This window comes from Thamnophis elegans, chromosome 7, assembly GCF_009769535.1.
Source record: "Thamnophis elegans isolate rThaEle1 chromosome 7, rThaEle1.pri, whole genome shotgun sequence".
NCBI lineage: Eukaryota > Metazoa > Chordata > Lepidosauria > Squamata > Colubridae > Thamnophis > Thamnophis elegans.
The window spans coordinates 74,932,281-74,952,224 of record NC_045547.1 but is presented as its reverse complement, the minus strand read 5'-3'; the positions used below and the strand labels follow the sequence as shown (position 1 = coordinate 74,952,224).

Sequence of the window (19,944 nt, the reverse complement as noted above, 5' to 3'; positions counted from 1 at the left end):
ACCTCCAATGCATTCCACATTTTTTGCTAATTTAGCTTTCAAGACCCCCAAGTCCCTATTCATAAAGACTCTTATTTTGCTCCACAGGGAGTTGAGACGGACCCGATTTCAGAGACTTCAGACAAGCGGTGGGCAATTTACCGCAGTCTGCTCTGCCGTCTCACTTCCCTTCCTTTATCTTACATTGTTATATCCCCCCCTAACCAGATGTACAGCGGGTGGGATCTGTCAGGCACACACTCAGCAGGCAAGGGGGGGGGGGGGGCGTCAGGGTCCTTAAGCCTGAGCACGCGGCCAGAGAGAGCAGGGCATGTATTGCTTGGCTGCACTCTTTCTGATCCTTCCTTTGATAGAGCCAACTATTTTGTGACGCTTTCGTCGGGCAGAGCTTTGCAAGGTGCCATAGCACCGTTTTCTTGAAAATAAATCTTGTGGTAGCCCAGGCGCCTTCCTGGATAAACGTGCAGAGGAGGGCAGCTTTTAAGAACAGAATTCAATCGTTTCCTCTCCCTTCCTAGCTAGGAATATTTACCCCAAAAGGATCAAAGACACCCATGCAGTAGGCTAGTAAAGTCAAACTGGGTAATTTAATGGGTACTTCGTGTTGCATGCGTGATTTGTGTCATAGGGACGTGGTGGCTCAATGGCTAAGACACTGAGCTTGTCGATCAGAAGGTCGGCAGCGACTCGAATCCCTAGCGCAATGGAGTGAGCTCCTGTTCCTTGTCCCAGCTTCTGCCAACCTAGCAGTTCGAAAGCACGTAAAAATGCAAGTAGAAAAATAGGGACCACCTTTGGTGGGAAGGTAACAGCGCTCCATGCACCTTCGGCATTTAGTCATGCCGGCCACATGACCCCGGAGACGTTTTCGGACAGCGCTGTCTCTTCGGCTTTGAGACGGAGATGAGCACCGCCCGCTAGAGTCAGGAGGGAATGTGCGAGGGAAACCTTTAGCTTTACCTTATCATTTGTGTCCATGCCAATGTACGGCACTGTAAAGTGTGACATTGTCACTGCAGGTAGTCCTTGAGTTACAACCTTTCATTTAGCAACCATTCAAAGTTACAACAGCCCTGAAAAAAAAAGTGGTTTTGGACCGTTTTTCACACTTATGCCTGTTGCAGCATCCTTGTGGTCATTGTGATCAAAATTCAGACTCTTGGGAACTGGCCTGTATTTATGAGGATTGCAGTGTCATGTTAAATCACCTTTTGCGACTTCCTAACAAGCAAAGTCAACAGGGAAGCCAGATTCACTTAAACAACCATGTTGCTACCATAACAACTGCAGTTATTTACTTAACAACTGCAGCCAGAAAAGTTGTAAAATGAGGCACAGCTCACTTAATAACTGTCTTGCTTGGGGCTCAATTGTGGTCATAAGTCGAGGACTCGCCTGTCTTGTTTCAGTTAGCCGAGTCAGAGGCACACAGAGCATAGAGCCGAGGTGGCGCAGTGGTTAGGGTGCAGTACTGCAGGCCACTTCAGCTGACTGTTATCTGCAGTTCAGTGGTTCTAATCTCACCGGCTCAGGGTTGACTCAGCCTTTCATCCTTCCAAGGTGGGTGAAATGAGGACCCAGACATTTGGGGGCGATATGCTGACTCTGTAAACCGCTTAGAGAGGGCTGAAAGCCCTATGAAGCGGTATATAAGTCTAACTGCTATTGCTATTGCTATATGCTTTACACAGAGAACATCCTGTTTCCTTATGTGAATTTCAAATGCAAGGACCAAAGGAATTTTTGAAAAGCTACTACCAATCACAATGGAGAACAATGATTAGAAGCTGGATCTCCAACCCGTGGATACCTTTGGGATTTGAGAAGATCTCACAGGTTCCACTACAAGGGCCTCTACTAAATTGCCTTTGTGGATGCAATCACATTTCAGACAGAGAAAGCCCGTTTTCTGCTTCTGGAGGGCCTCCGGAGCCTGGGAGAGGCCATTTTCACTTTCCTGGAGGTTCGGGGAAAGTCTCCGGAGCCTAGCTAAGGAAAAATCTCCCCCTCCACCTTGAGGAGACTGAGTAGACCATACCCTCCATGGCCACGCCCACCCAGCAACACGGCAGAGTTGGTCGTTTTTTTCAATACCACCCTTGCTCTAAGTAGGTCCCTTGCTCTAAGTAGGTAGCCAGAAAAGCCAGACTGCAAATCAGGTTATTTCAGGGAAATACAATCCCATCCACAAAGTTCTGTTTGTTTATTTATGATGTTGAAATCCAAGAGTACCATCTCCTTGATCTGAGCAGATCTCTCCTCTCCTCTCTCTCTCTCTCTCTCTCTCTCTCTCTCTCTCTCTCTCTCTCTCTCTGCAAAATTAGTACTCTTTTCTTTTTTTCTTACTCGTGCCCATGACTTAAAAGCAAACTTATAAGGAACAAGCACTTGAAAGTTGGTTTTATATGCTGTCCTAAGTGCTCTGACCATTTGAAAGACCTTTGGCTGTTGGCTAAAGTGGCCATGAGGAAGTGTCTGTAAGGAAGGATTTCTTGTAACAAGTCACAGACTTGGCTCTAGATTTGCACCTCTCACCTACACACAAACAAGAGGGGAGATAATTGGAGAAGTTTGGACAACTTACAGGACTGAAAGCTTAAGGCAGCAGACCATTTCACAATATGAATCGCAGGAGGAGGAGGAGGAGGAGGAGGAGGAGGAGGAGGAGGAAGAGGAGCAGAAGAAGCAGACGCAGAAGAAGAAGCAGAAGAAGAAGATGAAGCAGAAGAAGCAGAGGAGGAGGAGGAAAGACGAAGAAGAGGAGGAGGAGGAAGAGGAGGAGGAGGAGGAAGAGGAAGAAAGAAGAGGAGGCAGAGGAAGAAGAAAGAAGAAAGAGGAAGAAGAAGAGAAAGAAGAGGAATAAAAAGAGGAGGAGGAGGAGGAGAAAAGAAGAAGAGGAGGAGGAGGAGGAGGAGGAGGAAGAAGAAGAAGAAAGTAGTAGTAGTAGTAGTAGTAGTAGTAGTAGTAGTAGTAGTAGTAGTAGTAGTAGTAGAGGTAGAAGTAGTCAAAGGTTTTAGGCTTTAACACAAAGAGGAAAGGGCCACTAACATCCTCATGAGATTCTTAAAGTGTCTCTCTAGAATTCCAGACCTCATTTCCTCTGCTCTGTAGCTATTTTGATCAGTGGGTTTGTCTGCTGCCTCTTGAAATAGATAAATCAAGTAACCAGCCAGATAAGGTGCATTCCACACAATGGCTTGCATTACTCTTTCCTGTCTACAGTTCTGCTGAAATTTGCAATTCTGAAGGCATATCCAAGGCAGAAATAGCATGGCAGCCTGACAAGAAGGTCAGTGTTATGGTTATAGGTTCCCCACCAGTCTGAACATCCACCTCCTGAGGGATATATGTCCTGGGCCATTGACGGCAAGACTAAGGCTTTGTGTGTGCAGTTAGTGCAGGGGTCGGCAACCTTAAACACTCAAAGAACCACAAAGGTCCTAACCGGAAGCCCTCTATTCAATTCTGGAGCCAACTGAAAATATGATTCCCTCACCCATAGAGTCTCCTCCTAGCACGGTGTACTTTTTCCTCTGCTGACCGGAAGTCCAGTTCCCCCACCATAGAGTATCCTCCTAGCACAGCATCCTTTTTCTTCTACCTGTCCTATCTGAAACCCCTACCAATTGTGGAGCCAACTGGCAGCAGGGAGCCACAGCAGAGGGATGAAAGAGCCATATGCAGCTCCAGAGCTGCGGGTTGCCAACCCCTGAGTTAGTGGAACTTAGCTGCTTCAACAACCGATGTTTTTTTTTAAAAAAAAAAATACTTAATATTAATCCCAAAGGTGCTTTTTCAGAGGCAACCGGATCTCCTGGTTTTTCTTTAAAGACATTTCACTTCTCTTGAAAAGTTGCATCTTGAAAAAGCACCTTCAGGACAACATGACCTGGATGGGTGAGAATCTCCATAGACATTTACTTAATTTAAAAAACATTTAAATTACAAAAGCATTCTAGCACATCAGTGAACTGCTTTAATGTTCACTACATTGTGAAAATTCCATCTGTGCAAGATTATTTTTATACATAAGTTTCTGTAAACTCAAAATACAACCTCATTCATTTACTTGCTGAAAGATTAAAAAAAAAAACCAATACCAAATGCTCTCAAAATAGACTTACTCAGACAGCCATTAGATGGCAGCAGCGGTTAAACTGGGTTGTCCCTGTCACTGCCACCTATTGGTCATTTGGAGGTTTGCAACAGAGAGTAGCAGAACTTGGGAGCAGAGTTAAAAGAGGAATCAGCCTAGAATCCCTAAGTAGCCAACAGTGGATTAAGTCCAACCCCTTTTGAATTCTGTGGGCTCTTACCTAACTCCAAGTAGGACTATTAACTGACTCCAAGTAAACAATATGCTGACTCTGTCAACTGCTTAGAGAGGGCTATAAAGCACTGTGAAACGGTATATGTCTAAGTGCTACCAATATTGCTATTACTAACCATTATGTTCCATTATGACCTAGGCTTCCCCAAAACACGAAGCCGGCCCTTTTATTTAGTTTAAAGGGGATTCCTCTCCAGCAAAGTCCCGGCCAACAGTCTTTCAATAGGTTTCACAACTACAGACCTTTATCAGGCTTGGAGAGCTGCCAGGCTGATATCTTCCAAACGCCACTCTGTAGCAGACAATACTTGGCAAGAAGTCAGGAACAGATATTCACCCGAATGAATTGAATTAATTGTCTCCTGCAAACTCCCCTCCCCTTTTGCTCCTCTTTATTCCCTATGGGAGGGGCCATTCATCATCCACCTGTGGCTTTACTCCTGAGTCAACCCCTGTTCCTTAGCTGTTCCCTTCTCCTGTCTCGGTGCATGCACACACTGGGAACAGGCTCCAGCTGTTCTTCTGCCCCACTGATCTCCGACTCCAAAGGCAACTGATAACTGCCAGATGGCCCTGTCCCCATCTCTGCCTCTGTCGGAGAGCACTCATCAGAGCCTTCCCCAGACTCTAGGACTGACCCATGTTCCTCCCCAATCTCCTCGCTGGCTGAGTCTGCCACCAGCTCTACTAGCTGCTGGTGGGCCACAACACATTATTTGAGAAGATTCCTATGGATAGGATGATTTATTAATCAAGAAATGGAATCAATAAGTGGAAAACTGCTATCATGTCGCCCCTACTCCTTCTTTTCAGTAGACTAGTTCAGGAGAAGAAAAGCATATGGATTCGCAGGCTTAAAAATGTAGTTTTGGGTCAAATAGAATAGAATTCTTTATTGGCCAAGTGTGATTGGACGCACAAGGAATTTGGTGCACATTCTCTCAGTGTGCATAAAAGAAAAGATACATTCGTCACGAATCATAAAGTACAACACTTAATGATAGTCATAGGGTAGAAATATACCATCAAATCATATTAGGAAACTATCAATATAAATCGTAAGGATACAAGCACAAAGTTACACTCGTACAGTCATAAGTGGGAGGAGATGGGTGATAGGAACGATGGCATAGTAAATCGTTTGACAGTGTTGAGGGAATTATTTGTTTAGCAGAGTGATGGCATTCGGGAGAAAGCTGTCCTTGTGTCTAGTTGTTCTGGTGTGCAGTGCCCTATAGCGTCATTTTGAGAGTAGGAGTCGAAACAATTTATGTCCAGGATGTGAGGGGTCTGTACTCTGTAGATATTTTCCCAGCCCTCTTTTTGACTCGTGCAGTGTACAGGTCCTCGATGGAAGGCAGGTTGGTAGAAATTGTTTTTTCTGCAGTTCTAATTATCCTCTGAAGTCCGTGTCTGTCTTGTTGGGTTGCAGTGCCAAACCAGACAGTTATAGAGATGCATATCACTTCCTCCTTGTAAACTAAAGCAAGCGACTTTCCATTTGGATTCCTTCCTTCTGATTCTGGCTTTGGGTAAAATGAATTTAGTACATAATCTTTCTGGAAATTCCACTCATCTGTTTCCTCCTTGCCTCATTGGACACAGGAATAATAAACTCATTGTTTGGTATCCACAATGGCACTCTTCACACTCCAGGAGGGAGGTATCAGTAGACTTGGAATAATCCCAAAGATTGCATGAGTACAAAGTATTTAGAAAAGGAAGGTCTTAAGGGTAGAGATCTTAGAGAATACGGGGAATGATTAATGCCAGCTGACAGTGGCCCTTCGGGGGCCATGAAAATATCCTTACCCAACTGGTATCTGGAGATGATGAAGAAACAGTAGGGAGACCGCACCCAGAGGCCTTACACCCTACACCCCAAAGTCTCCTCTCTTTCTCTTCAAGCCCATGCTTTCTCGAGGAGAGTTAGGCAAATCCTAAGTCACTTGCTGAATATTGAGAATATGGTTTCAGTTGAAGGGATTGAGAGAAGCATGTCGTCAGCCTGGGGATTTATTGAAAAGAACATGTTGTAGCCAGTTTGGAGGTCTGAAAAGTACCGTGGTTTAAAGGTGGCCGGACTGAGCAGAAAAATTGTGGAATCTTGAACAGTATGAAATCAGGGGTGGACTTCAAAAATTGCAGCAATGGGTTTGCTGCAGTTGTGGGCTCCAAATCCCATTGCAACTGTTACAGTGCAACAGGGCCCAGCATCCACCACATGAACTTGCGCGGTACGCGTGCACACCACGTGCATGCGTACTTACCGCCTGCAACTCTCCAGCTGCTTGGCGGAGTGTTGTGCAGGCGCCGCATGCTCCGTGCGTGGAAGCGCTGAAGAGCTCAAATACTGGTAAGGAGCATGGGCGGGCAGGTGGGCCTCCGGAACATCGTACCGGAATGGTACCCCGGTGTTCCTGGCAGACATCGGTACGCCCGTACCGGGGTGTACCGGTTGTAACCCACCACTGGTTTGCTGCCCCATTGTTGGGTGGGCGTGGCCATGATGGCCATGGCCTAGTCAGCCTCCTGCACCACAGTGGTGGTGGGAGTTTTTTGCTCTGCCCAGGCTCCAGTGGGTTTCTTTGAGCCTCCGTGAAGGGGGAAACTGCTTCCCCTGGGCTCTGGAGGCCCTCTGGAGGCCAGAAACATGCCCATTTCTGGACTTCCTGAACCTCCGGTACAGAAGTGGGCTCCTACTGGTTCAGACCGGTTCGACTGAGTAGGTAGTAACTCGGCCGGGCATCATCTGAACCGGTTCTATCTTGTTTTTTGCTACTTTGCATGCACATCAAGCGCGCCCGAAACACATCCCTGAGCGAACTGGCAGTAACAGAAGCTGGAACCCACCACTGCTCCAATAGGCACATTTCCCCCCCTCCCCAAGCCTCTGTGGGGGGCCCCACGTTTACCTGGCATGATGAACGGGCCACATGGAGACCCCTGGGAGGGGAGAGGAGGGACAGGGAGAGGTAGGGAGGGGCAGGCATGGTCAACCAGGGGTGGCATTTGGGGTTCACCAAACTGGGCAGAATCCTAGCTAGAGGATCACCTAAACCCGCGCGAACCCCCAACAAATGAGACAAATGAAACAGAAGTATTAAAGCACAAAGGTGGTTTTGAGCATAAATTGCAGTCAAAATGCAGAAGCCAGGGGCATAATGAGATATTGTGGTTTGGGGGTGAATGTTGAGTAAGAAGCAGGTTTCAAAAAATTTTGGAACCTACTCTGTGGGTGTGGCCTCTTTTGTGGGAATGGCTTGCTGGTCATGTGTTTTCTCTCTCTCTCCTCTCTCTCTCTCTCTCTTTCCTTCCTTTTGTCTCTCTGTCCCTTTTTCTTTTTTTCTTTCATCTCTCTCTCACTCTTTTTCTTTCTTTTTTCTTTATTTATTTCTTCCTTTCTTTCTCTTTCTCTCTCTCTCTGTGTCAGTCTGTGTGTTTGTGTGTGTGTGTGTGTGTGTGTGTGTGTGTGTGTCAGTGGTGGGTTTCAAAAAATTTTGGAACCTCTTCTGTAGGTGTGGCCTGCTTTCTGGGTCCACTGGTGAAATCTCTTCTAACCGGTTCGGTAGATTTGACGAACCGGTTCTACCGAATAGGTGCAGACTGGTAGGAACCCACCTCTGTAAGAAGTCTACTGCTCACTGTCAGCTGTCCCTGGGAGTACAGGAAAGCCGGCTACAACAGTGACAATGTCTCACATAAAAATTAAGGAAGGAATCAGAAAATTGGTTGATACTTCCTGATTCTCAGTCCAGGAGAACATCGGGCTCAACAGTACAACTTCCTCAAGTCAAAGTGGGCTGTTGAGGAGTTCATGGATCCGTGACCCGTCAAAACCACGGAGGACAAAATCGCGATCGACGAAAGCGCGCATGTGACATCATCACAGCGCGACGAAAAAAATTAAAAATTTAAATAAAATTAAAATTAAAGCAAGCCGATTCACATAAAGGTAAGGGTTAGGTTAGGGTTAGGGTTTAGGGTTAGGGTTAGGTTAAGGGTTAGGGTTAGGTTTAGAGCGTTAGCGTTACGTTTAGCGTTACGTTAAGGGTTAGTGTTAGGTTTAGCGTTAGGTTTAGCGTTACGTTAACGGTTAGGTTTAGGGTTAGATTTAGGGTTAGGTTTAGGGTTAGGTTTAGGGTTAAGTTTTGGGGGGTTAGGGTAAGGTTTTCGCTTTATTTTTACATTTTTTGATCACAGCGCGATGTTTTCGTCGTTGCTGTGATGACATCAAATGCGCGCTTTTCGTCGAGCGCGATTTTGTACTCCGCGGTTTTGTGGTGGAACCCATGGATCCATACCTGTTTTGTTATTGTTTAAACAGCATGAATGTCTTGTTTTGCGATTCCCTTTCTCCTTCCAGTCTAGCTTACAGATAGAATTCACTGTTGTTTCTTCTCATATGTGCTAACCCAGTCCAACTCCGCTTAGTTTTCCGAAAAACAGCCAAGGTAGTTTGTTGATGCCACCTAAACGACTGATTGAGCTGTGGGTTTGAAGCTGATTTACAAATTCAGAAGCTTTTAAACCTTTCAAAAAATCACTTCCCTGCTGCATATTTTGGGAAGACGTCAAGGAGATGCCTTGTTCTCTGGTCTGCATAGGAAGATATTTTGCTATAAATGTATTTGTTTGAGCAAGTATTTTGGGGAGGTTCGCACACAGTCTTCTGCAAAGAAGTAAAACTGACTCTATAATTACACAGGCTAATATTTATAGATATGGTCCCAGTAGTACATAGAAATACTTCTATGGTGAATCCATAGGACAGTGTTCTTTTACTCTTCAGCAAGGAGGGGACCTTGTGGTAGCTGGCAGAAAATATACTTAACATTTTTGGGGGTACAACAACTATGTTGTTGATTCTGAGGAGATAGACTTGTGGTGGCGAACCTATGGCACGTGTGCCACAGGTAACACGCAGAGCCATTTGTTATGGCACGCAAGGTGTTGCCCTGTCAGCACCAGCGCGCATGTGTGCGCTGGCCAGCTGACTTTGGCCTTCTTTTAAGGCCGCTTTTCACCCTCTGGAGGCTTCCTTGAAGCTTCTGGAGCACAAAAAACTGGTTCTATGGGCAAACCAGAAGTTTGGGAATGGATTTCCGGTTTGCTCGGAGGGCTGTTTTCGCCTTCAGGAGGGCCAAAAATGGCCCTACGAGCAAACCGGAAGTGATTTCTACAAGCAAACTGGAAGTGGCTGTAGGGCCGTTTTTCACCCTCCGGAGCCTTCAGGAGCTGTACGGCCAAACCAGAAAACGACTTGAATATCATTGTTCAAGGATATAAGAGAACCTTGAAAGCCTGAATGATTCTTTACTTCTTACACTAAAGAGAATCCAGACAGGGAAAATATTAAGGGTTTTTTTTTTCTTCTTATCCTTCCTATCAGACTAGGCACCTACAACTTCTGGAAGCAAGCCATTCCACTTATTAATTGTTCTCACTGACTGGAGATTTATTCTTAGTTCTAGGTTGGTTCTCTCTTTGATAAGTTTCCATCAGTTTCTTCTTGTCCTGACCTCAGGTCAATGATGGGATTCAAATAATTTAACAACGGGTTCTCTGCTCTAATGACCAGCTGGGTGGGCGTGGTTGGGTGGGCATGTGACTGGGTGGGCATGGCCAACTCGACACCACTCACGCCCAGGGACGCTTCACCTTGCCTGGCCTCTCATGACCAAGGGGATGCTGCAACTGTCATACGTGTAAAAAACAAACATAAGTCATTTTTTTTCCAGTGTCATTGTAACTTTAAATGGTCCTGAAGGCTCCGGAGGGCGAAAAACAGCCCTACGGGGAAACTGGAAGTTTGGGAACAGTGACTTCCGGTTTGCCCATAGGGCCGTTTTTCACCCCCCCGGAACCTCCAGGGAAGCCTCCTGAAGCCTTCAGAGGGGCGGGGAGGCTGTTTTCGCCCTCCCCAGGCTCCTAGAAAGCCTTTGGAGCCTGGGGAGGGTGAAAAAAGCCTGCCAAAAGTGAGGGGGTCATGCAGACATGAGCGTGGGGGTTGTGCACATAGCATTATGGGTGTGGACACACCCGCGCATGACCCCCTTGTGTTCCTCCCGCTTTTGGCATGCGATCCAAAAAACGTTAGCCATCGCTGTCTTAGCCTATAGGCAGGGGCACTTGGAAAAAGCCCTAAAGAAAACATGTGTGCCATGACATCATTGTGCAAATGGCAACTTTACCCAATTTGCATCCTTTGTGTGATGATGATGCCATGATCTTCGTGACATTGCTTGCCCCTTCTGGTAGTTTTTAAAGGTATGAATGGATGAGCTTGACCTCTGTAGGATAAACGCTCCGTCGTTATCCACACAATCCTTTCCAAATCACACAACAAGCCAAACCTAGACAACAACTCTCCTCTGAATGATCTTGATAGACTTGAACACTGGGCCCTAGGCAACAGAATGCAATTCAGTGACACGAAAAGTAAGGCTTTACACTTAGGCAAGAAAAACCAAACACACGTGAATAGAATAGGTGATACCTGGCTCCACAGGAGGAACTGTTAGAGGGATCTAGGAGTCCTAGTGGGCAACCAATTAAATATGAGCCAGCAATGTGCTGCAGCTGCCAAAAAAGCCAATGTAGTCCTATGCTACAGCAACAGTGCGGCAGTATCGGTATCAGTTGTGGTCACCATGATACAAAAAAAATGCCGAGACCAGTGGTGGGTTTCAAAAATTGTTCGAACCTACTCTGTGGGTGTGGCCTCATTTGTGGGAGTGGCTTGCCGCCCATGTGACCGGATGGGAGTGGCTTGCCGCCCATGTGACCAGATATGAAGATGCCAACGACACTTGTCAGAACCACCTTAAATTACCTCACACACAGCACTGGCCTGCATAAGAATATGATGTAAATTTGTTTTTTAAAAAGCATCTTTGGTTTGCGTTAAAACAACTTCAACACATGCAATGTTCTGATTGCATCACAAACGCAGTAGTCATCCTTACCTTTCACAGAGGCACTGAGCTTTATAAATATGAGCATGATAGTGTAGAATAATCATATCCAAGGACCAGTGGTGGGTTTCCAAAAATTTTGGAACCTCTTCTGTAGGTGTGGCCTGCTTTCCGGGTCCACTGGTGGAACCTCTTCTAATCGGTTCGGTAGATTTGACGAACCGGTTCTACCAAATAGGTGCGAACTGGTAGGAACCCACCTCTGGTTTCCATGATGGCTGTGGTTATCATTGATCTTTAGTGTGCACGCTCCCATTTCTAATCTAATGATTAATATTTAGGGCAGCTTTTTGCAAGCGGAGAAGCTATTTGTATTTTTCTACAGGTAAACCAAGCCTCCAGAGCGCCAAAAACGGCCCAACACACAAACCGGAAGTCCGTTCCTGAACTTCTCGCTTGTGCGTTGGGTAATCAGGGAAGCCGCCGGAGGGCAAAAAAACAGCCGAAAAAGAAGGCCGAAATCAGCTGTCCACTGTGCACATGCACACTGAAGCTGACAAGGCAACGCCTTGCATGCCCTAACAAATGGTTGAGCATGCCATCTGTGGCACCCGTGCCATGGGTTCGCCCTCACGGGTCTAGGAGGTTGATCCCCTTGTGATTTTGATTCTATCCCTCTATTAAAGCAGCTTAGGATTCCATTCGCTTTTTTGTCTGTTGCCACAGTAAATATTTCTGAGCACAGAATTATTTCTGTTTCTCACCTTAAAACATTCTCAGTGTGGTTGAAAGGGGTCTTGATTCCAAACTCAGAAGATTTAGCTAGCAGAAACTGAGAAATGCCGTCCTAAAATGATTCCAAATGACAAAAATATAAAAGAGGCAGACACGATAGAGATATAGATGTAGGCACTGATACACAGACACATACGTCCACACTATAGCTGTGTACAGTTGTTGGAGAAACTGGAAGGGATTAATTTAAAAACATTTTAAAGTGTGTGCATCCTTTATTTTTTTCCCCCCCAGGTTAACGGAAACCCATCGTGCGGCTGTCAAGGTCATAAGGAGGATGCAGTATTTTGTAGCTCGAAGGAAATTTCAGGTAATGTAGGCCACAATTAGCAGAATGAGTCAGGATCGTAGAGTCGTACGGCCAGAATTAACAATGAAAAAGAATCATAGAGTCATAAGGTTGGAAGGAACCTTGGAGGTCTTCAAGGCAGGAGTCCTGGTACCATCTTGGACAAGTGCAAAGAGGTTGCTAACAAATCCAGACTGAACGGTTTCAAGGGTGCCAAACAGAGGTGGTATTCAGCCGGTTCGGAACGGTTCGCCCCAACTGGTAGCGGAAATCGTGAGGGAGGGAGGAGAAGGAAGGAATGAATGAGGAGGGAGGGGGAAGGAAGGAAAGAAGGGAGGCAGGGAGCAGAAGGGGAGGAAGGAATGAGGTGGGAAAGAAGGGAGGGAGGGGGAGAAGGGAAGGAAAGCAGCAAACAGGAGGGAAGGAATGAGGTTAGGGGAGGGGGGAGGAGAAGGGAAGGAAGAAATGAGGAGGAAAGGGGAAGGAAGGAAGGAAAGAAGGGAGGGAGGGGGAGAAGGGAAGGAAGGAATGAGGAGGGAGGGAGGAGAAGGGAAGGAAGGAAAGAAGGGAGGCAGGGAGCAGAAGGGAAGGAATGAGGTGGGAGAAGGGAAGGAGGGAGGAGAAAGGAAGGAAGAAATGAAGAGGGAGGGGGAAGGAAGGAAAGAAGTGAGGCAGGGAGCAGAAGGGGAGAAAGGAATGAGGTGGGAGAAGGGAAGGAGGGAGGAGAAGGGAAGGAAGAAATGAGGAGGGAAGGGGAAGGAATGAAAGAATGGCGGGAGCGGGAGAAGGGAAGGAAGGAAAGAAGGGAGGCAGCAAACAGGAGGGAAGGAATGAGGTTAGGGGAGGGAGGGAGGAGAAGGGAAGGAAGAAATGAGGAGGAAAGGGGAAGGAAGGAAAGAGGAGAGGGAGGGGAAGAAGGGAAGGAAGGAATGAGGAGGGAGGAAGGGAAGGAAAGAAAGAAGGGAGGCAGGAAGCAGAAGGGAAGGAGGGAGGAGAAGGGAAGGAAGAAATGAGGAGGAAATGGGAAGGAAGGAAAGAGGGGAGGGGGGAGAAGGGAAGGAAGGAATGAGGAGGGAGGGAGGAGAAGAGAAGGAAGGAATAAGGAGGGAGGGAGAAGGAAGGAAAGAAGGGAGGGAGGGGGGAACGAAGGAATGAGGAAGGGAGGGAGAGAGAGATTGTTTACTTGTTCCAAAATACCACAAAAATACATATTGTGAATTCTGTCGAAGAAAACTGATAGTGAGCGAGTCCTCCCTACTTTTCAAATCCTAAGTGGGGCTTTTCCCTCATGGCTATCACCTGCAGCCAGGCCTTCCCCTTGAGCTGAGGGAATGCGCAACTGACTTCCATCGCCATCTGGTTTTGCTGTAGCCCTCGATTTTCCCAATGTTTATGCTTAAAAAGAGCTGCTCAGAAAGTGAGCGAGGGGAGAAGGTGCCAACTTCATGCCCTCCACTCTCCTCTGTGGCTTTCATTCCCATTATTTATGGGTTGACTAATTCTAAGCCTTTGCTTGGGCCCGGCCACTTTTCATTTTGCATTACTTAACGGCATAAATCTTTTAATTCTGCACCAACAAAGGGAGGTTTGGAAAATTAAAGTTTATTGGGAAAGGAGAAAATTAATTATGCATTTGGATAGCCCCCTTCCCCCCCCCACAGGTTCTGTTTTCAAAAGCTTTGTAAACATCTAGGCTCCGAGCCATCGCGATTCAATAGCAAGAAACCACTACCCCCCCCTCAAAAAAATCCCCCAGATCTGGAGCGTAACGGGTGCCCCCAAAACAAAGTGCTCTCAAAACCCCCTGCCAGTCAATCCAGAGCCATCCTGGCAGTACTGCCCTGCCACGGAAACAATGGCTGGCTGTTTTGCTGGCCAGAAGCAAGGATGTGTCAGCGTCTGTCAGCAGTGAAGTAAGAAAAAAAAGGACAAAAAGTCGTCATTTTTAAGCTTTTAAAAATGGAAAGTATAACACCGCCGTTTCCAAGCAGACTCTTAATTTCACCAGACTGGAGCGCTGCTAAAGACTCACTGCTAAAAGCTATTCTTTTTTCTTTCTTTCTTTCTTTCTTTCTTTCTTTCTTTCTTTCTTTCTTTCTTTCTTTCTTTCTTTCTTTCTTTCTCTCTCTCTCTTTCTTTTCTTTCTTTCTTTCTTTCTTTTTCTTTCTTTCTCTTTCTTCTTTCTCTCTTTCTTTCTTCTCTCCTGATTTGTTTTCCCCCCCTCTCCCCTTTCATCTACCATTTCTAGGATCCCATGGCTGAACTCCAAGCATGGTCCCATCGCACACTGGAGGTGCTTAATGCATGCTAATAGTTAGCCCAGGCTCTGGCAGAGGGGAAACAAACAATCCAGCTAATGAGCTGTTGTTAGTTATTTTTCAATTACCGAGTTTTCCAGGGTCCCTTCTCTCCCCCCCCTCCTTCCCCCTTCTCTCTTGAACCCTAGCCAAAAAAAGGAGACCTAACTCACCCCAGATTTCCTACTGAGTTTATGCAGATTCCCAACCACCAAAAGCCCAGAGTTACTCTCACCCCTCACCATGTCTTCCCTATGTTTACTCCATTAATAGTAGCATTGTCATGGAAATTGACCAGGTTTAGTTTTCTCCCCTTCTTCCTCTTCTTCTTCTTCTTCTTTTTTTTTTTAGTGCTCAGTCTCAGCCACTGGTCCTTGAAGTCTGAGCAACAATGCCAGTCTGACTTGAAGCAAGTGAAAATTAGGAGTTTTGTTTTTCAAACGGTTTTGACACCACCACCCCCACACACCCCAGACTTGCTGGCTTGCATGTGGGCTGTCCCAAATTCTATACCGATGGAAAATCTTTTATTTATTTGTTTCGGAAAGTCTGCAAGTTGATCATCATCGGAGGCATTTTTTTTTAGTACGTGCTAAATACTAAACGAGTATATATTTTTTTTTTTAAAAAAGAAAATCTTCTCTTTGGATGAAGGGGCATCTGCCTGGATGCTCATCGGTCGCCTCTCCACTCCTGGGATATCTTGATGTCCTGGGGGAAATATGCTCTTCTTGCTTCTAAGCCAGGGATGGGAGTGGTTATTCCTCTAGTGGCCACACATTTAATGCTTTGTTTGCAGCCCCACAGGGACTTGGATAGCAAAGAAGTGACATCACTGGAAGGAGGAGAGCCAATTCCCCCCTTCCCTCCCCTTCCCCTTGGGAAAAAAATGTGCACCAAGATTCCCTCCAAAAGGCGGCGAACAATCGTACTTCTGAAATTCAGCAATATGCCCCTTATTTTCTTACTGGGTTTCAGGGGAGTGCAGATGGGGACACAGGACATTCCCCTGAATCAGGGATTTAGGATGCCCACCCCAATCAAAAGCAAAAATATGATACAGGTAGTCCTCGACATACAACCAGAGGTAGTTTTCAGCAGGTTCTGACCAGTTTTGGAGAACCGGCAGCAGAAATTTTGAGTAGTGCGGAAAACCGGTAAACACTACCTCTGACTGGCCCCGCCCCCATCTAGAGTATTTTAACTTACTGTTTGGTTTACCAATTGCATAGTAGCAGGTAGGACGGCGCTCCAGAGGGCTAACGTGATTGCCCAGAGGATCATGGATTGCCCTCTCCCCTCTTTGAAAGAGCTTCGTAGCTCCCGCTGCCTTAAGAAAGTTCAAAACATTCTTAAAGATCCATCTCATCCTGGCCACCCCCTTTATTTTTTTTGAACTATTACCATCTGGCAGACGGTACAGGATTAATAAAAACAGGGACAAATAGGCTGAAAAACAGCTTCTATCCCAGGGCAGCAACTGTATTGAATTATATGGTAGAGTGTAATATTAATGCAGTATCAGGGGTTTTCAATAAAAGTGGATATAATGGGAAGGATGTGTGTTTGTGTTTTATTTTTTTATAGTTACAACATACACTAAAGATGGCATTTAATTTCGTTGTACAAGGTGCAATGACAATAAACCAAACTGAACTAAACAACTAAACTGAACTGAACTAAATATGATAAATGGTCACAAACCACTTTTTCCAGTGCTGTTGTCATTTCAAACATCGTTAAGTCAAGGGCTGCCTGTAAAATTAATAGACATGTGGTTCATATGCATGAGGAATAATAGGGCATTCCTTTCCTTATGCATTTTTAAGCTTATTTTCCCCTCATTTATTTTTTTCTTCCAGCAAGCTCGGAAGCCTTATGACGTCCGTGACGTCATCGAACAATACTCTCAAGGACATCTCAATATGATGGTTAGGATAAAAGAACTCCAAAGAAGGTTAGTTACATTCTCCCTTCAAGGGCCAAACAACTGGGATCCTTCTGATGCTTTTTTGGACTACAGCTGTCATGGTCTCCTGTCCTTGACCAAGCTAAGGATTATGGGAAAGGAAATCCTGGTTATCAGAGAATACCGTAGCTTCATCTTCTCAGCCCAAGGAAGTGGCTTACTGGGTGAATTTAACTCTGGTCCCAAAATGGGGGTGGAGAGAAGAAATGGGACCCCAACTGTGGGAAAGAGCATCACGAAATCTCCCGAACCATAAACCCAAAAAACTTGACATTTGGCATGTATATTCCTCTTGGCTTCTAGGCGCTTGCTAAGAAAGGATTTTTCAAAATGACCATCAGATCATTAATATTTTAATACAGTAATTAACACAGTAGAACTCTCCCCGCCCACCTGAAAAGAACTCTGTTCCAACTGCCAGTTGCCTTATATTAACACATTGTGATGCTAAGGAGTTAGACATTCTACCCCCCCCCTCCCCATCTGAAAAGAACTCTGTTCCAACTGCCAGTTGCCTCACATTCCGTTACCTCAGTTCAAATTGGCAGATGTTCCACTCCTTCACTCACGAACGGTCTGGGGCTCCTTACAATACTAAATGTCGGTATCTCACCAAAATGTCTACGCCTTCCACCTATGGAACTGCTTCCAGCCTCAAGGGGACAGGAGTGATATTCCCTTGTGTGTTTGAATCACCGACTGCCACTGAGCCAACAGATTGTGAACCAAATTTCTCCTGCATAGCCCAATCACATAGTTTCATCGTGAAGCACGGGTATCCAGCTAGTAGAATATGTATGCATGTATGTATGTATGTATGTATGGATGGATGGATGGATGGATGGATGGATGGATGGATGGATTGATTGATTGATTAGCCTATAGGCCATATCAATGTACATGTTCAAACAAAAAACCAATAAAATTCTATACAAACCATTTAAAATTAGAGTAGGGTAAAATACAATAGTTATAGGATAAAATAAGATAGTTTAATACATAAATATGTAAAATAGAATGACATAGAATTATATTTCTGTATCACCCCTGCAATCTATCCCAATCAGGTCCATATATGCTGATTTCAGTCAGACCATGTTAGTCAGAAATTGTGCCGTATAAAATGTTCACTAGTAAGTATTCCAGGTGTAGCCTTACTAAGGCTTTATAAAGCGTTATGACCAGAGTCAAATAAAGCAGAATCACGATCACAGCCAAATAAAGGTTTCTGGTTATTATAGTCCATGTGAAGAAATTCAGGTTAAATCTGTCTCCTGGATCAGAGTTAACTCGCTTGGAATATGATTGGCGTCTTTTCTTTTAAAAAAAAATACTCCCAAATCTATTTGAACTCAGCTGAATTAAAATCTTTTTTTCTCTTCTTTTCTAGGCTGGACCACTCCCTCGGAAAGCCCGGTCTGTTTCTCCCAGGTATAGAACTAATTCTTACATCGGCTATTGAGGTTTTTTTGGAAGGAGAATTGATCTTGGATTAAAAGTTAAACTGGAAAAGAATGCTTGGCTCCCCCCCCCCCCCACTCCCGTTTCTGTCTTCTGCCCTGTCACATGTCAGGGTCTTCAAAATGCTCCTCTCCTCCTTCCTTATCTGTCCGAGACCTTTCTTCCAGCGTGGTGTACATGGTTATATTGTCAAGCAACAAACCTGATGTGGATTAAGGAGTGGCTAACACTAAAAAACTCTAGATTATTGAATGTAGAGGGTCATGATTTACTATTGGGATGGCATGCTTTTTTATGGTATAAGGGAACTAAAGCACATGGTTATTTTAGAAGACATTATATAAGGGAGGTGTCACCCTTTGCTTTGCCGCTGCTTTGGCTGCCATTGAAACGGGGAGGGGGGCATGGTATTTGGGAGGGGACTACTAATTGTGCTGGAGGAAGATTCTGGAGTTTCTGCTGCCTGTCTTACTGCACATGTGGATGAGGTTTCCCGCCAAGGCCAACGGCACCGACATTCCATCTTGGTGATGCGTTTCGAAGTTATCTCGCACCTGACATTGGGGAGAATTATGATTGGACTGTGACTGGGATGCCAAGGGGTGGGGAATGGGTTATTCTATATATCATTTGCTTTCGCGCCTAAATAATCAGTCTTCGCTTTGCTACGCTTCTGTTCATTTATAATTAGTAAAAGTACACTTGATTTCTATCAATGGAGTCTTGTGGTTTTCTTTCCTGATTATCCAATGAAGGAGTGCTGACAGGAGGCTTTGCTATTTTCCTTCCTTCCTTCCTTTTTTCCTTCCTTTCTTCCTCATTCCCTTCCTTATTCTACTTCTTTGTGGCACAGTGGTTAGAATGTGGTATTGCAGGCTGACTCTGCCCACCAGCAGGAGTTTGATCCTAACCAGCTCAAGGTTGACTCAGCCTTCCATCCTTCCGAAGTGGGTAAAATGAGGACCCAGACTGTTGAGAGTAACAGGATGGCTCTGTAAACCACTTAGAGAGGGCTGTAAAGCACCGTAAAGCGGTATATAAGTCTAAGAGCTATTGCTCTTTGCTTATATCTGCATATCCTTTATATCTGCATATCCTTTATTCGCAGAAAATATTCTAACTGTAACAATATCAGCCATAAGCTTTGTGTAACCTTCACATTGCTGCATTTCACAGTTAGTTGCAATTCAAGCGTAAATCCTTTTCTATTTCTTCTTCTTCTTCTTTTTTAGAAAAGGGGGTAGACAAAGGCTACTACACAATGGGAGCCAGACTGATTAGACTGGAGGATAAGGTAAGGTCTTTTTTTGGCGGGGGGATGCTATTTTTGCTGGCCAATTTCCAGAAATGTTCTGTGATCAGTGTGACTGTCGGTCTGCATCCTTTATTCAACATCTGAGCCAAAGAAATGTACCGGTCGTGAGAAATGTGTAAACTAAATTCGGGTTACATTGGGATAGTTTTTCATTGAAACGCCATCTCAATCTGTCTCCAAGTGGAGAATGTTGGTGCTCAACTCTTCGTGTGATGCAAAGATATGCTCAGACTTTGCTTATTCTGAAACTCTGAGCACTGAATAAAACCATAATTCTCTTTTGCTTCCAAGCTGACCACTTTTGTTGTGTCCTAATTCGTGGTGGTGGAAGTGCTACGTTGAGAGTTGATTTTAATCTGTGGAAAATATCATCATGTATTCAATTTAATTATTTTAAATAATTATTAAATGAGCCATGGCGGCGCAGTGGATAGAGTGCAGGACTGCGGGCTATTTCTGCTGACTGCCGGCTGCCTGCAATTCGGCAGATCGAATCCCACCAGGCTTAAGGTTGACTCAGCCTTCCATCCTTCCGAGGTGGGTAAAATGAGGACCCAGATTGTTGGGGGCA

At 45.3% G+C, this 19,944-nt stretch overlaps 1 protein-coding gene across 1 annotated transcript in view; it reads left to right on the top strand.

The window, feature by feature from the left end:
• LOC116511701 (potassium voltage-gated channel subfamily KQT member 1-like) overlaps positions 1-19,688 on the top strand; it is a 119,401-nt gene extending 99,713 nt beyond the window's left edge. Inside the window, exons 13-17 of the mRNA XM_032221871.1 lie at positions 12,277-12,352; positions 16,491-16,585; positions 17,988-18,028; positions 19,291-19,352; positions 19,665-19,688. Of these exons, the coding sequence (XP_032077762.1) occupies positions 12,277-12,352; positions 16,491-16,585; positions 17,988-18,028; positions 19,291-19,352; positions 19,665-19,688 (298 nt within the window). The remainder of the gene's footprint in view (positions 1-12,276; positions 12,353-16,490; positions 16,586-17,987; positions 18,029-19,290; positions 19,353-19,664) is intronic.
• Positions 19,689-19,944: the final 256 nt, after the last annotated feature.